The 16,881-nt window shown below is 64.6% G+C and overlaps 1 protein-coding gene across 5 annotated transcripts; it reads right to left on the bottom strand.

The window, feature by feature from the left end:
* Nucleotides 1-479: 479 nt before the first annotated feature.
* On the bottom strand, nt 480-15,274 carry TUFT1 (tuftelin 1). 5 transcript variants are annotated; one of them, XM_080570018.1, is made up of 13 exons: nt 15,119-15,274; nt 10,421-10,489; nt 9,962-10,066; nt 9,503-9,589; nt 7,683-7,763; nt 7,268-7,339; nt 6,498-6,611; nt 4,893-5,021; nt 4,055-4,149; nt 3,391-3,496; nt 2,788-2,871; nt 1,868-1,968; nt 480-1,565 (listed from the first exon to the last, which is right to left on the bottom strand). In XM_080570018.1, the coding sequence occupies exons 1-13, from the start codon at nt 15,176-15,178 to the stop codon at nt 1,511-1,513; spliced, it is 1,158 nt and encodes a 385-aa protein (XP_080426144.1). In that variant the 5' UTR covers nt 15,179-15,274; the 3' UTR covers nt 480-1,510. The 5 variants fall into 5 exon arrangements, with proteins under 5 accessions (XP_080426144.1, XP_080426142.1, XP_080426140.1 ...); XM_080570016.1 differs by lacking the exon at nt 15,119-15,274 and adding an exon at nt 13,311-14,533; XM_080570014.1 differs by lacking the exon at nt 15,119-15,274 and adding an exon at nt 11,292-11,534.
* Between the last annotated feature and the right edge of the window lie 1,607 nt (nt 15,275-16,881).

Raw genomic sequence — 16,881 nt, 5'->3', positions numbered from 1 at the left:
GTCCGCGACCGCCTCCCCCCCCAGGAGGGCGCCGGGAAGTGTAGTCCGCCGCGCGGCCTTCTGGGAGCTGTAGTGCCGCGCCTCCGCCGTCGCCGTGGCAACGGCAGCAGCGCTGGCAGGCCTCGGGGCCCGGCCTCGGAGTCAGCCCCCAGCGCCCGAGGGCAGCGGGGCCAAGAGCCCGGGGGGGGCCCGGCCCCAAACCCCCCCCGCAGGCCCCAGGGCCCCGCTGCCTCCTGGAGCTCCCTGCAGAGGGAGAGAGGAGGGCCGGAGGCACGGCTTGGGCTCAGGGAGGGAAGGAACACAGGACAGGCAGGGGAGAGCCCAGCGACCGGCAAGAAGAAAGGGAAAAGGAAAAAAAAACCGATGTGCACAGCGTCACCTATAGCCCACGGAGCCCAGCTGAGCCCCAGAACAACGTCTCCACCCCACAGCCCAGGCCCTTTGCATAGTTAACGTCATCTATTCAATCGAGTACGGTCTGACAGATAAGGCACGTTTCTGTATTGACAGTTGCGAGGTGTACGTACAACACATTTGTCTCACGGCCACGGCCAGTACAAACGCCAACAACTCTCCTCTAGATCTGCCCAACTCCTTCACGAAGCGCGGGCTCACACAAGAAAGGCGGCACCAGGCAAGCCCAGAGGAAGCCGCTTGGTATTTTCCAGTTCAAACGTGGGACAGGCAGTCCTCAAACACGCTCCCCTGGAGCTGGACAGCAGCAATCGTGCCTGTCACCACATCATTGGAAGACACCAATAATTTATTGAAATAAATACAGGGACAACCCAAACCGCCTCTGGGTTTAAACGCTAGATGTACATGGGGCACAATTTCTCTACACTCTTGCGAGAGGGACTGGGAGAAGCATGTCGATACAGTGATTTCGGTCACACGAACCTTTGCCAAGTCCGGAGCAGCCAGATGTGCTGGAGATCAGAGGTGGAGGCTCCCAACTGGTCACGCGTTGGGCTTGTTTCGTAGGAAGGAGTCCTGTTTCAGGAGGGTTTCTTTCTTCTTTGTAAGAGTGAATCTTTGCTTTGTTTCTTAAAAACAGATTGAACACCAAGTCCGCGTCGGCAAGCTGCAATCTGAAGAGGCGGCGCTGTTTGGACAAGACCCCTCAGAAGCAACGGCTGCTCACGGAGCAGCCCCGGCAAACCCAGGACTGGGCAGGGAAAGCGAGCCTGGCTCTCCAGCCAGGGAGCCACCTCGTCCACGCCGGGGCCAGCTGGCCCCGGCCTCCCTAGCCAAGCCAGCCTCCAGACTGGCCTCCACATGGCTGTGGGACCCCGTGGGACAGCAGCGTGGACACCTTGTAGATCTCCTTCCTCTGCCAGCACCGCCCCGGCTGTGTCTGTCCTCGGGTGCCGCGGTGCCCCGGGGCACAGCCCTCTGCTGGCGGGTCCAGGGCAGACTGAGCACAGAGGCCAGAAAATGGCAGTCAAGCAGGGAAGTCCGGTCAAGGATAACAAGGGGAGAGTCTTCAGCTCGCTCTGGCCCTCGAAACTCATGTTTCCACCACTCGAATGAGAGGCAGCGGCTTGGGGCCCGACAGCCTTTTGCTGCAAGAGAGAAAGGATTTGTTCAGCCAGGTGGAACTGGACGGTGCTTGGGAGAAACCTGGGGGACCGGTCCTGTCCCAGCGCTGGTCCTCGACTATTCCACTGTTCCACGGGAGGGCCCTCTGTTCCCCGGCACTCCCCCGAAGGAGCAGCACCGGACAGGAGACCCCTCTGCCAGCAGACACAGCACAGCACGCTGCCACCCGGGCAGCAGCCCCAAGCCCAGCGCCATCTCCGAATGGGACGCGGAGCTGCAATAAAGCCGCTGAGCAGCCCAGCAGGCTCCCGTGCCCCGTGCCTACCTGCTCACGTACTCCGACTTGGAGCGCGCTCTGGAGCTGTGGCCGCCCCGACTCACTTGCTTCTCAATCAGGTGCTCTATGCGGTCGTGCATCTCCAGGTTCTGCAAGGGGCGGGAGCGACGGTTAGCAACGGGCAGCTGGCACGCCGATCACCTGCTGGGAAGTAGGGGACTGCTCCGACAGGGAGGACTGCTCCCCTATCACTCGCACTGGGGAAGGTTTTCTCGAGGGAAATGAAATCCAGCCCTACAAAGGAGGGCCGGGGGAGCTGTGTAGGACCGGAGAACGTGGAAGTCCGCCCGTGGGATTTCTCTAGCTGGTACAGGCAGCCGGACCCGCTCTCTGCCTAGGTTCACCGAGGGCTTTGCTCACACATACTGTTCCCATGCAGAGCTTAGTGAAATAAGTCACCAAGGAGGGAAGAAAATGCTAGAACTGCTGACGCAGGCTCAGTTTTTATCCAAAAAAGGAGAGAAGTTTGACACTTGTTACAATCCCAGAGGCAGGAATGCAATTTTAATTTCTGACACGCATGCAGTCAACTGCAGCTTTGTAGGCAAGAAGGGTTTAGCTGCCAGAGAAGTGTGCTTGATGAGATTATTTTGGACTCCCTTGGAGCTCACGGCCGCTCCAGTAGCCCCAGCTTCCCTGGGAGCCCCCACACCAGCCTCAAGAACCAGCACAGCCCTTGGGGCCGCGCGGGGCACGTTTTCCAAGGCAAAGCGGATGGCACTGCAAGAGAGCAGCTGCGCTGCCGGCCGCTCTGCTCAGAGCCCAGCGGGCTGCAAAGCAGGAGCAGAGCTCGTCCCCACCAGGAGGACAGCCCACAGGCAGGAGAGCCGGCGGCGCCAGGTCTCAGCAGGGGCTCCAAACGCGGAGCAGACCCCAAGCACCCCCAAAACAGCCCTGCTAGGACACACCTCAGCCTCCAAGTAAGCGACCTTCTCCTTGAGCTCCTGGATCACAGCATCTTTGGCCTGAATCACCGTTTTGGAGTTCTGGAGCTGAAAAAAAGAATGTTTGCAGCTGCTAAAAGTCCCTTTCACGTACGCCTGGGCTAAAGCAGTGCTGAGGAAGGAGGACGGCTCAGCCAGCCGTCCTGCCTGCAAACACCCACAACATTAACTCCAAGGTCTGCATTAAAAAAAAAAAAAACAATCAAAAAAGCTTCAAATTAAGTCTGAGAATTAAGCCCTAGGTGAAAGAGCCTCCGCTTACACAGTGAGACTTAACTCTTTCAGCAGGCTGAACTGGGAACACTGAGCCCTTTTATTACCCTTCCCGGGCGCCAGCGCCGCCACCGCTCGCGCTGCAGTCCTTGGGCTGTCACCCCAGGGTCTGTCCCTGCTCCAGGGCAGCTGGACAGGGCTCTGGGCCGCCTTTGAACCCGGCCCCCTCTGGTTTGCCGAGGGAATCTCAGCCTCACAAACCGGCAATTATTTGCTTCCAAGCAGCTGGAGAGTTCTTTTCTTTGTTTTTAAACCCCGTGAGCTGTCTCCTCCGTCCCGTCCCGCTCCTCTCACCTGCTCGATCATCTGGCGGACCTTGCGCTGCTGGCTCTTCAGCATGTCGTCCAGGTGGTGGATCTTCTCCCGCAGCATGGCCACCTCCTTCTCCAGCTTGGCTGACCTGGGAAAGCACAAAGGAGGAGTCCAGGAGCCATCAGACGGCTTCCCAGAAGGGCAGCACGCGCTCAGCTGCGCCCAGAGCAGCTTTTAGCAGCCAGGCTTCCCCTGCAGCAGCACAGGTGCTGAAATATTTCGACTAGACGAGGTAAGGAGAGGCAGAGACAAAACCAATTCAAGCAGGAGCCACAAAGACTCCCGACAACAGGCTGCAGGGACACAGGAACATCAGGAAGAGTCAGGCCACAAACGAGGCCTTCCAGAAACATCTCTTTGCCAATTAACCCCCGGAGCACACGGATCCGGCTAGGCCGAGCAAACCCAACACCGAGGGGAGAGCCGCAGCCGCTAGAGGTCCCAGGGCAGCGCGGCTCCAGCGCCCAGAGCTGCGGGAGGTGTTTGGAGATTAGTCAGCGCCGGGGAGCAGAGAGCTGTTTTGCAAGCCAGAGCGCGAGCACGCCCTTCGCAGGAATGTGCAGTCATGCCCCAGCGAGCTGACACCCCGACCCAGCGGCGTGGGCTTGCTCCGGAGCTGGCAGCCTCAGCGGAGGCCGAGCCTCACCGGTCTTGTTCGGCGAGTCTGTCCCCTTCCGCGCTTCTCAGCCTCGCCAGCTCCGCTTCGCCTTCTTTCATCTTCAGCAGCAAGCTCCTGTGCTCCTGCAGCAGAGCGAGAGGCCGAGTTACACGCAGGGGAACAAGTCGCAACACATGCTCTTCGGCCTCCCTCGCGGAGCCGACAGAGAGCGGGGAGCTGCGGACAGCCCCGGAGCCCCGCCGGCCCCGTGCGGCCTCGCTGCTGAGCCCGCGGGACGGACAGGGGCAGGCGCAGAGCGACCAACAGCAGACGTCCCTCTCCTTCACCCCTGCGCTGCAGGAGGGCACAAAGCCATCTCCTCCCCTGCTTTTGGGCCAGGGGACGCACCCCAGATCGCTTCGTGCTCGTGCCACGCTTACGTTCACGAGTTTAATGTTGTTAGGAGCAGCCCACAGCTGGAAAAGAAATCCAGGCTGAAGGTTGTGTTAATGCCCCCACGAGAAGAAGAACCGGGCAGCTGTCTAGACTGCACGCTTGTTTCTAGGATACCCAGAAGAAAGACTTTGCACAGACCAACCAGATCTTCTAGACCTGGGAACCGCAAGCCTAAAACAGGAGCGGTCAAATTTATCTGTCCGCAACGGCTTCGTCAGAGGCTTTTGGGTAAAGCCCGGTTGGGAAGGCAAGCTCTCCACGCAGCAGGTCCAAGCACAGGACACATCTCCCGTGGGATCTGCTTCCCAGCAGGTCTGCGGGGAGCTCTGCAGGCCTCAGCACCGCGGGGCTCCCCCTTCCTGCACCAGCAGAGCGGGACCGGGCAGCTCCGCTCGCTGCGCCGGCCCCGGCACGGCCGCGGGGTCGGTACCTTCTCCATCCCTGCCAGCAGCCGCTGCAGCTCGTCCACCTGCACCTCCTTCTCCAGCACGCTCTTCTCCGCTCTCCGCAGGGCAGAGCTTGTTTGCTCGGCTTCCTCCTGGTACTGCGAGACCGCCCTCTGCAACCGAGACAGAAACCCCTTCACCACCACCCCTGGCGCACGCAGGCGGGCGAAGCACCCCGGCCCTCCTCCCCCCGTGTTTTGAAGCTGCTTGAAGCCGTGGCAGGCAGATTTTGCTGAAGGCAGCCGGGCGTCTCAGCACGCAGCCCGACATGCTTCAGAGAGAAAAGGTTCTTTAGAAAGCTCCCCGGCTTCAAAGCACTTCAAAGGAGCGAGCGCTTAAATGCTAGGGCAATAAAGGGACCTCAGACACAAACCCCACGTTCGTTCTCAGCCATGCGTGTTCTGGGGCTGTTCGCAGGCTCCTCCTGGGACACCTGCCCGCGGAACCGACCTCGGCAGCCACACATCAATGGCTCAGGGACCTCGGGAGCCAGCCTCACGCACGCATCAAAGGCTCAGGGGCAGAGGGGGGACAGGGGCACCCTGTGGGTCCCCACGACGGCCGGGAGCAGGCTCAGACGAGGCAAATCGGGAGCACCGGGACCCGAACACCACCCCTGGCGTCCCCCACATCTCCATCCAGCACCACAGCTGACCGACACCAACCGAGACCTCACGGCGCTGCCACAAACACGCCGCTTCCTGCGCACGGGGATGGAGGTGCTCGGGGCAGGCGCCACCTCAGCGGGCGGACGGCCCTGGGCTGGAGGAAGCGGTCACCGCTCAGCTCCCCTCCCCAGAGGATGCCGTGCCCGGCCCGCGGCAGGAAGGCCCCCAGGCCGCCTGGGACCAGTTTGGTCTGCGGGACGGGACGCAAGCGGGACGTCACCTCTCCCACCGGCACGCGCGGCCCTGCCCGTGCAGGCAGCGGAAAACAAACCGAGGGGAGCATTAATCAGCAGCGGCCAGGAAGCGAGGGAAGCAAACGCCACAGCTTCGTCAGCACCGCGTGGCAGGGAGCTGCTGTCAGCGCCGACCCGGCCCTTCGCGCCCCGGCGGTTTCATCCCGCACCGGCGATGCCAGCAGCCACCCGGGGATGGGCCATGACCCTTCCCAACGCGCAGGGAGCGTGCTGCAGGAGGCCGCGCTGCTCCTCTCTGGGGGCTACTGAGCAAAAGCTACCGCAGGCAGGAGCCAGGACACAGCACCGCGGAGCCGAGGCGGCCGAGCCAGCAGCAGCGAGCCTGGGCTCTGCGGCAAGGGGGAGAGCCGTGCACAGCAGAGGCTCGAGCGCCCGTGCAACGACTCAGGCTTCCAAAAATAGGTTGGAAATGGGGAGACATTTCTGCTCAGAAAGAGCGGTCGGGCGTTGGGACGGGTTGCCCAGGGAGGTGGTGGAGTCGCCGTCCCTGGGGGTGTTCAAGGAAAGGCTGGACGTGGTGCTTAGGGACACGGCTTAGTGGGTGACATTGGTGGTAGGGGGACGGTTGGACCAGATGAGCTTGGAGGGCTTTTCCAACCTTAACAGTTCTATGAGAAAAGAACTAAAAACCACACTTTTCCCACAGAGAAGTGCACAGCGCACTCACCTCAAGGTCCTTCTTCTCCAACTGATGGCGCTTCTCAGCCTCCTGCAGCTTCGTGAACAGCCTCTTCGCTGTCTGTCGGATCTTTTCCACATCGTCTCCCGAATAATCCTCCTCCTGCAGAGACGGTGACAGGGAAGGATCAGCAGCGAGGAGTTACCAGAGGAGCCCTCCGCCCCTCCGTGGGCAGCGCTGTTGGTTACGAAGCCTGCAACACCAACCCTCCGCCTGAACAACACGAGGCACTCCTGTCCTCACCTCCCACACTCCAGCGACAGCTTCCAGCCCCCAAGACAACGCACACGCTATCACCTGGTTGCCTTCCAATCCCTGTTTTCAGGGTGCCATCCTGATCCGCGCTTGGGCAACCTGAAACCCGGCGGCGTGAACCAAGTCCCCAGTGACCCATCCTGAAATCCCGGCCCTCGAAACGCCCCTGGCAGCATTTGGCTCCCAGGCAGCCTGCTCCAGCCGGGGGAAAGGCAGAGAGCTGAAGAAGTATTCACAGACTTCAGATCTCTGTTAACCCTTCCTCTAAAAGGCTTGCGTGTGCAGATGTAAAAGCCCGCTACGCACACTTCTATTGCTCTGGGCTGCACTCGGTGCCTGGTTCGACACCGGTAAAAGCCCAGCGCTGGGGCTTGCTGTGAAAGACGAGGCAGAAAGGTCTGACTGCGCTCTGAACAGGCTCAGAGCTCCCTGCCGGGAGGAAGACCTCAAAATCACACCAGGATTTCTTTCCAGAGAGCTGGCGTCTCTCTCTGGCTACGTACCTGGTCCTCCCAGGAATCAGCGCGGGGACCCTCGGGGTGCAGCCAGCTCCCGTTCTGCTTCTCCAGCACCACCTGCACGGGACAAGGTGACACCGACGGGCGTGACGCCTCCCGACACAGCCCCTCGCGCGCCCGCATGCAGAGCCAGCTCTGGGCACCGCAGCCACTCCAGGCCCCGTTTCTTGCCAACAAACATGCGAGGGTGCGTTTGGGCAGCCAATGTAATTTGCTTACTGACTCCTCGTTGCACGCTTGTGCAGGTTTCTCTTTTTACCTGTAAGTGGTACCAACGGGGCTTTCACTTGCCACAGGCACCACAATCTTTAAGGCCCCTTTTATCATTTTCTGGACCCAAAGGTGATTTTTTTTTTTTTTAAGTGAGTGTCATTTAACGCCCAAGAAATGCTCCCGTTACCTGTGCATGCTGTTTATCTCCTTGTCTGTTCTCAAGTTTACTACTTAAGTCTTCCCGCAGCTTCTTCAAAGAACTTCTAGCCTGGCAAAGGCAAGTCAATTTAGCTCGATCTGCACCAACAGTCACGCAGCCCAACAGAAACCAAACGGGGGCGCGGGGGCCGCGAGGACGCCCGGTGCCGATAACGCCATCGATCGCTTCTCTACCAACCTGCCCCTGGCACCCGCTGGTGCCGCGGGGTCCGCCTGCAAGCGGCGCAGGCACCATCCTCGCCAGGCAGCTTTCTCACACAATCACAGGCAAAAAAAAAAAAAAGAGCAACAACCTGGAGGCGCTACAGATTTTTCGTTCATTAATCATCGATTTCACCTCTGAGGCGCTGAGGAGCCCCTTGCTGTTCCCAGCGCTCTCTGCCGCCCTGCAGGGCTCAGACAAGTGTGGTCTTGACTTGCAGCTCCCCAAATTAGTCAGAGAAAGTGAGCCAGAGGAATGATTTACGGGCTTTCACCCCAGCTGCGGCAAGTGCTGAAGGGCTGTGGCTCTGGCCCGTTTCAAAGAAAAGCTCCCAGCTTCTCCAGCTTTGCAGCGTGGCTTCGGCCCTGCCCCAGTAACATGCTGCTGGGTTTTAGAGGCCGGAGGCGCTGGGGCGAAGTGTTTTGCCTGGGACTGGCAGCGGCAGGACGGGACAGGAGGCAGGAGCAGCTCCCGGGGAGCACCCGAGGCCCCGAGCCGCTGCCACCGCATCCGGCCGTCCTGGGGGGCCCTCCTCGACCCCCCGAGGAGCGCGGACAGGCTGGTACCACCACCACCACTGACCGGTTTAGCTCATTCCCTGCTTTTCACATGCAGGATCAGGTCGTTCTGCACGGTTAAGCCGCTTCAGCTATTCTGACAGGGCTGCGGGCAGCCTTTGAGGCCAAAGTCACGCTCGGCAGCTGCCGCGAGGCCTTCTGAAACCTGACTCGGGGAGCTACGGGAAAGCTCAGATCAGAACAGCTGAAGCCGAAGCCCCGGAAGGGGGAAGGATCACAGAAAACTGCAGCATCCAGGTGGCTGAGAGATAAGGTCTGGGTGACTAACGCCCCCGGCGCGCCGCGGCCCTGGGGAGGCTCCAGCGCCGGAGCGAGGCTGCGTTGCAGACAGGAGGCAGCACGAACGGTCTGTTTTCTTTCGGGGGGAAAACATGCGTTCTGGCAGAGGAGTCAGAAGGATGACGTGGGAGATCTGGAGGCTGCCCTACCAGATCTGCCCTCGCTCTCCCTGGGGCCAGCACCCAGCACAGAAATTCCCCCAGGAGAGCAAACCCAAATTTCATCTCCCCCCGTTTTTTTATTTTGGCCGCGTCAAGCTGCCCAGACCAGAACACGCATGCAGCCGCTTCCATGTCCTGCAACCAGCCCTCTCCACCTCCCCAGAAGTCACAGCCCCACCGGGAGCAGAGGGAAGGGTTAAACGTCCCGGAGCCTCACCATCCAGTTTACTTTGGGAGATGAGACATACCAAAGAAACTGCCTTTTAACAAGAGGCTCCGGTTGCGCCGCACCCAGGCATGCAGGGGACAGCCTTGGGGGAAAGTCATCACGCAATTCTCTTCAAATTCAGTCCATATAGCAGAGCAATTAGTCAGGCTGAATTAATTTATGGCGCTTGATTAGACTGCTGCCCTGTACAGGCAAGTCAGCAGACCGGAGGGTTCAGCTCCGCTGCCAGCTTGCCGCCGTGGCGCCACGCGCGGTGCCCCGCAAGCAGAGCCCGCAGACCCCTGCCACAAGCCCCCCGACAGCGGCGTGCGAGCCAGAGCCCCGCGCGGACGTAGCTACCTCTTGGATGTAACGAACTTCGCTTTTCAGCTGGCTGACGTGCTCCTCGTGGTTCACACCGCCCTCGGCCCTCGCCTTGAGATAAACCTGGGCGAGAGAGAGACCTTGGCACCGGCACGGCCGCTGGCTCGCCCACCTCACGCGCTGGTAGCCCGGTGAGGGCAGCCCAAGGCCAGCTCCTCAGGGACTGGGACCCCCCCAGATGTGTTCAGCGGGCTCCCCCTTCGCCTCCCTCGGCTTTGCTTGGGGGCCACCGCCTCCTCCCCACCTCCTCGCACGGCCCCAGCTCGCGGCCTCCCCGGCTCCTCGCCACGTCCCCGGTCCCCCCCCGCGCAGAAGCGAGCCCCCGCTCGGGGAGCGCTCTCTGTGCCCGCGCGGGGAGCTCCAGACGAAGCCCTGTTCTCAGTCCCACTGATCAGGAAACACAAAGCCAGCGGCAGCAGGGAGCTGGGGCCGTACCTTAATGATCTCCTCATCGCCGTCGTTGGACTTGATGCACTCGGACGCCAGCGAGTGACCGTTGCTCGACCTGTTGGCCACCATGGCGAAGGCTTTTCCCACTGGCTGCAGGACACAGAAAGAGCAGGGCTCTGAGACGGGACTGGCTGGAACAGCTCGCCCGGCTCCAGTCAGATCAGCATTATGCGCTTCAGCAGGGGAACGAGCGGCACCAAGCACGGCTCAGGGAACCAGCACCGAAGCTTCGAACGCTTTGGAGAGGAGCTTCCCAGCTCACGAAGCGGCTCAGCCTCCCCCAGACGTCTGCCCCATCCCCGCACCAGCTCCTGAGCTCACGTTTCCAGCACCGGGGAGGCTCCAGCTGGGAGCTCACGCACACAAAGGCACCGGGCAGCGAGACACAGAGCCCGTGGCCAGCGCCGCGTGCGCGCGAAGCCAGGACCCGCGCGGGGAACGCACCTTCTGCTTCACCTGCCTGTCACCTGGCAGGTCATTCGGCAGCGTCAGCCTCAGCACCTTCACGCTCTCCTGAAACAAGAGGCAGGTTTTAGCTTTTAACTCCTGCAAGTTGCCCCCATCCAGCTCCGGTCCCGTGCCAGCAGGTGCCGGGCTGGTGCGTTTCTGCGAGCCAGCTCAGCATCGCTGCAGACGCACGAGCACGCTGCCGTACCCGTGGGTTCAGGCTGCAGCCTACGAAACAACACCCGGATTAAAATGAGTAAGAGTTAGCACACAACGACTGCATTTATCAAATCCATCAAGGCTTGGAGGAGCCGTAGCCCAGCCAAGGCTGAGGTAATGCAGGCGGGCTGCAGAAGCAATTGCCGGACTCATTTTAACGCGAGGAGTCACGGCCATTATCGGTCACGCCGGGGACCTCGGTGACGTTTGGTGGCAACGCCGGAGAAGGGCAAAAGCAGCTGCTCCCTGCTCGGGCACCACAGGCACTCCTCCTCTCCCTGCCCTCCCTAGACAGCCCGGACACGTGCCGACCACCGGGGCACTGCCCCTTCCCCTGCCAGCCGAGCCCTTCGGGAGCCGTGAGCGGCAGCAGAGCCCCACGCCGCGACTGCAGCCGCGTGGAAACTCATCGGCACCGGCGCTCGCGCTGGGTCCAGGTTCGCCTTCATTGCTCCACCAACCCCTCGCCCAACCCCTTCCTACCAGGATAGGGGACGTTTCAGAGACGTCCAGCACAAGGCAAGCTTTCGTGGAGGCAGCCAGAGAGCCAGAGCACGCAGACAGCCTTCAAGCAGCGTGAAGGCACCCAAAACGCCCCATTTCGGCATCGGGCGCTCACGGCGCAGCACAGAACCTGTCCCAGACTGACCTCGCCGGCTCCCAGGCAGCCGTCGCTCATGCTCCTCGCTGAAGGCAGCTCCGAAAGCAGGAGCTGCTCGGCGCCTGAGCTGCTCGGCGGCGGTGACGCAGGCATCGCGGAGCCCAGGTCGGTGCCCGCGCAGCCACGGGCGCCCGCCCCTCGCCACACCTGGCCACGTCAGCCTCCTGCTCTCCGGAGCAGCGTCAAGGTATTTCTGCCGCTCGGCTTTCAAGCGCTGCCTTCGCCGTCCAAGTCTCGACAAGCCATCTGTTTGTTTCCAAAATATTGTGTGTACACTGCTCTCGCTGGCTCTGCTCCCTGGAGACAAGGAGCCCTCCTGCAGATCGCTGCTGGAGCCGAACTCCCCGCTAGAGCCCTTCATTCCCCCGGAAAGGCCAATGCCCGACACAAAATGCGCTTGGGCTCTGCGAGCGCCCCAGTTGCCTTGTCTGCAGCGTCCACTCCGGGGGACATTTTCCTAGGCAGGAGCCAAGAAATCAGAAATGGTTGGAAAAGTGCTGGAAGAGCTCGATGCAGGGCACACACCCACGGTGCTCATTTTGCCGGCGAGGTCTGAGAGGCACCCCCAGTTTCACGGCAGGCACGGTGGCTCGCGGCAGTACCTGCACGCAAAGCACCGCCTGCTCCCCACCGCGCTGCACGAAGCGCATGGGATGCGGAGAGACGCCGCGGGTAGGAGCCTCCCTCGCCGCCGTCCCGCTCCTACGGGGGGATCCCACCGGCGAGCACCCACCGCAGGGCTGCTGCCGCGCGGTGCCACCCCAGCGCCCCAAGCCGGTGGAGACATGTGCTCGAGGGACGCCGTTCCCCTGCGCCTTGTGCTCCCCAACCGCTTCGGGGGTCCCACCTCGAGGTCCCCTCCTTCCTGCAGGCCCCCTCAGTGGCACGAATGTCCTCACGCGCTGGCTCGAGGACGAGCAAAGGCAGCACAGCCAGGGCAGAGGGCTCGGTGCGCGGCCACGCAGCAGCCGGCTCCAGCATGGGCCGCCGGCTCAGCGCCTCGGAGCCGTGGGGAATGCGTCACAGCCGCTTCACGTGCCCCGCTCGCAGCTTTGTTTACAAGCGCGAGGCTCTCGCGCTCGCCGGCACGGCTGTCCCCGGCCCGCCAAGCCCACGCGAGGGTGGGACGCTGCCAGCGCTGCGAGGGAATTGCACTCCCGGGGCAGATGCGCGGCGATAAGCAGCAAGCACGAGCCCATCGCCAGCCCCGCAGCCGGAGCCGGCACGCAGACGCGTCCGTTGCAGCGCGGCAGAACCCGAGGCGAGCCGTCTGTGGGTCGACGCCGCCACCGAGCAGACGCGGCAAGGAACGGAGCGCGGCCCTGCAAAGCAGGGAGCAGAGCAGCAGGGAGCGAAGCAGCCGGCGCCGCGAGACCCAAGGTCACCCAAGCAGGAAGGGAACCATGCAAATGCCGGCTGGGGACGGCTCCGGCTGCCTCCGGCCTCTCCCGTGCGCTCCGGGGGGACGGAGGGGCGGCTTCAGCAGCGAGCTGGGTGGTGGAGCAGGGCTCTCCCGACCACCCGGGGAGAAGCCTGGCCCTTTCGGCACGGTGAGTGCACGCAGCGAGGCCGAGGCGGGTGCAGGAGACCAACGGCACAGCCGGGTTTGCTGCAAACCCCTCCCTGCGCAGCTCCATCGCCTGCAGGACCCCACGGCCGGTCCGGACTGGGGGGTGCAGGAGAGAACAAAGGAGGCGGCGTGTTTTGGGAAAGCTGTGTTGGGGCCACAAGGCACAAAGCCCTCCTTTAAGGGAGGAAACAGCTGGGAAGCCCCACCACCCCCTCCGTTAGGCACACCGATCCCCCAAAGAGGCACGACGACGTCACGCAGCTCCAGCCGCCGCCGCCAAGCCCAGCCCAGAAGCACGCACGCCCTGGGGAGGCTCAAAGGAGCCCGGGCGACCCCGAGCTCCATCCAACCCCCCCCCAACCTGCACCCGAGCGGGGGGCTCCCCCCGCAGCCCCCGGCCCTGCTCCTGCGCCACGGTGGCCGGGCTTTGGGCTTACCATGGTGGGGCAGCCGAGCGTCCCGCGGCCGCGATCCCACCGGCGCCGGGAGGTTTCCGGGAGCAGCCCCCTGCCGTGAGCCCCCAGCGCACGCCCCCCAGCGAGCACGGGCGCCCGCCCCGGTGCCGAATTCGGGCTCCAAGCAGGAAGAGCGGAGCCGCGGGAACTCCCCCGCGCCGGCCCCACTCCTTCACCTCTGGGCTATCATTAAATCAGCCCTGCCTCCTGTTTACAACTCCCGAGCTGCTCCGCGTGGCCCCAAAACAGAGGGGACAGCGGATTTCGGGCCCCCTCCGTTATTTTCCGCGGGAGGAAGCGTGTTTTGCAACCCGACGGGCACCCGGGAGGCGACAGGCTGCCTCTCGCCGCGTGTTTGGGGAGAAAACACAACCTCACACAGCAACCGCTTCCTTCACACCCCAACCCAGCGCGCTGAGCTCGCAGGAGGTTGCCCAACGCCCCGCACCGCGGGCTCGCAGCTTTTACTACGAGCCTCAGGAATTTGCCGCGATCCGGAGAGCTCGGCAAGGCTCACGCTGCAGCCCCGGCACCCCGAGGCCGGCACCCTTTGAGAAAAGGCGCTCGGAAATTCCCTGCCTGTGTTTTGGGTCCAAACGTCCAAAAAGAGCCGATCCCCTGGGAATTAAGGCGAGCAGCCTCAGCGAGGCTAGCTGCTGGCTTTCAGGTGAAGCTGATTTTAAATCTTTTGGTGCGTTTTTCACCGCCGAGCCCGGCCAGCCCCACCAGGGGTAGAGGGAAGCGCCCGAGGGCGCCAGGCAGCCCTCCTGCCCCTGGGGCGGGCGCGGGGGCAGCGCCAGCCAGGGGTCGGAGCGGTCCCAACGAGGGCGTTTTACAACCGCGGGGACAGCGCTCCGTCCGTCCGTCCGTCCGTCCCGACTGCTAAACAGGAACAGGCCTGACCTGAGCCGGAGGGTATCGCCGAGGATCATTAGCAAACAGCTGCAGAGCCCCAGCGCTACAGAGGCAGCTATCACCGTAATAACCCATTAGCTAAACGAGCCCAACTCTGCAATCGCTCCTTATAAGGCCAGGGAAGCTGCGGGGAATGAGGGCTCTCCTGGGGAGACTCGGGGTGACTCACCCGGCAGGGCTCGGCCGGGCGGCTGCCGGCACGGGGAAGGCGGCCGAGCCCCGAAACGCCGCGGCCCCGGCAGCCGTCGAGGCGGCGTTTTTGGGAGGGCCGCAGCCCGCCAAGGCCTAGGCCAGACGTCGAGGGGCTCAGCGCCGCCGGCCGGGGGGGCTTCACGCCCTCGCCGGGAGGTCGGGGCGCGACGGCTGCAGGTCGCTGCCGGCCCCACCCTGGGCCTGGCCTTTCCGCAGCCGCCCGGCTGCGATGGGGAAGAGCGAACGAGGTGGAAGGGAGAACAGGAGGCCGCCGCGCAACCGAGGGAGCGATCGCCCGAGCGCGCTCGCTGCTGGCCCGCCACCACGGCCCCACGGGGACAGCCGGAGCTCCGCCGCGGGCCCCCGGAGCCGCAGCTCCAGAGCCCCCAGGGACCGACCGCGGGGAGCCCGGACCCGTCGGGGGGCAGCGGGCCCCCGATGCCGTCGCCCAGCCCGCAGCAGCCGTTCCCCCATCCCCACCCGCCCTCCCAAATCTTGGCGCTTCGGCCGAGCGAGGACACGAGGACGGCGGCCGGGGCAGCCCCCACCCCGGCGGGCGCCGCCGCCCCCGGCCCTAGGGCGAGCCCCGAGGGCGCCCCCCAGCAGCCCCCCCGGGGACCCCTCCCCGCCACCCCCCCAGGACCGAGAGGAGGCAGCGGGGCCGGGCCCCGGGCGGAGCTCACCGGGCTCTGGCCGTGGGGCCGCACGTCCAGCACCGCGCACCAGCCCTGCCGCCCGGTCATGGCCCCGCCGCGACTGCGGCCCCGCGCCGCCGCCCCCGCGCTTATATACGGCCACGCCCCCGGCCACGCCCCGTCCTCGTGACCACGCCCCCTCCGATTGGCCACGCCCCTTCTGCGGTGGCCACGCCCCCGGCACCCTTGATGTGCCGAGGCCGGGCTGAGCCGGGCCGGGCCGTGCCCAACCGAGCCGAGCCGAGCCGAGCCGAGCCGAGCCGAGCCGAGCCGAGCCGAGCCGAGCCGGGCCGGGCCGGGCCGGGCCCAACCGAGCCGAGCCGAGCCGAGCCGAGCCGAGCCGAGCCGGGCCGGGCCGGGCCCAACCGAGCCGAGCCGAGCCGAGCCGAGCCGTGCCAAGCCGAGCCGAGCCGAGCCGAGCCGAGCCGAGCCGAGCCGAGCCGGGCCGGGCCGTGCCCAACCGAGCCGAGCCGAGCCGAGCCGAGCCAAACTGTGCCAAGCCGAGCCAAACTATGCCAAGCCGAGCCGAGCTGTGCCCAACCGAGCCGAGCCGAGCCGAGCGGAGCCGTGCCAAGCCGAGCCGAGCCGAGCCGAGCCGAGCCGAGCCGAGCCGAGCGGAGCTGTGCCAAGCCGAGCCGAGCCGAGCCGAACCAAGCGGAACTGTGCCAAGCCAAGCCGAGCTGTGCCAAGCCGAGCCGAGCCGTGCCAAGCCGAGCCAAACTGTGCCAAGCCGAGCCGAGCCGAGCCGAGCGGAGCTGTGCCAAGCCGAGCGGAGCTGTGCCGAGCCGAGCCGAGCCAAGCCGAACCAAGCGGAGCTGTGCCAAGCCGAGCGGAGATGTGCCAAGCCGAGCCGAGCCGAGCCGAACCAAGCGGAGCTGTGCCAAGCCGAGCCGAGCCAAACCAAGCGGAGCCGTGCCAAGCCGAGCCATGCCAAGGCAAGCCATGCCAGGCTGAGCCGAGCCATGCCACGCCGAGCCATGCCAAGCCAAGCCAGGCTACGCCGAGCCACACCGAGCCACAGCGTCCCAAAGCCCGCCAGGCTGTGCCAAGCCGTGCCCCCGCAGGCTGCCCTCCCTTGCGCCCCGGGGAGCCCCCAGCCCCGGCACGGCAGGGCTCAGGGCCGGCGTCCCTGGGCGTGCCGGGCGCTAAGTGCCGCGTGCGGCTGCGATGAGCTCAGCCGGCCTCAGCCTCGCCGCATGGGTACCAATGCGATGAGCTCAGCCGGCCTCAGCCTCGCGCCGGCCCCAGGCCCCATGCGGTCACCAGGGCCACGCTCTGGCCGCGGGGCGGGGACAGCCCGTCCTGGCCGGAGCTGCACGAGGACGGCGCTCCCCAGGGCGGCAAAGCTGGCGAGCAAACCCAGGAGCGCGGCCAGCTTTGGTGATGCTCAGCCAGGCACCTCGCCCCCTGGGCACCCCGCGACTGGGTGGCCGCAGCGCCCAGAGGGGAAACTGAGGCAGAGAGGGGCCGCGGCACCCCACTTGCTGGCTAGGGCAGGGACGGCGGCTGCCCTCGGCCCCGACACGCGTGGCCAGGAGGAGCCAGGCCCTGGGCAGAACCGGTTGTGCTTGCACGGCCCGGCCGCAGCGGGGATGCCGTGGGTGCGGGGCCGGGTGCCGGGCACGGCCCTTGGCAGCGGTGACGCAGGCCCAGCACGGGCTGGGTCCCTCCCTGGTGCACGGAGGGGACGTGGGTGTCACCACTGCCAGCACCGTGCCTGCCCCCACCGGCTGCCGCATCCCAGCCAACGT

This window comes from Anser brachyrhynchus (genome assembly GCF_964034855.1).
Source record: "Anser brachyrhynchus genome assembly, chromosome: 28".
NCBI classification, from domain to species: Eukaryota; Metazoa; Chordata; class Aves; order Anseriformes; family Anatidae; genus Anser; species Anser brachyrhynchus.
Note: the sequence above shows the minus strand (reverse complement) of the source record. Positions and strands in the feature narration are given on the sequence as shown.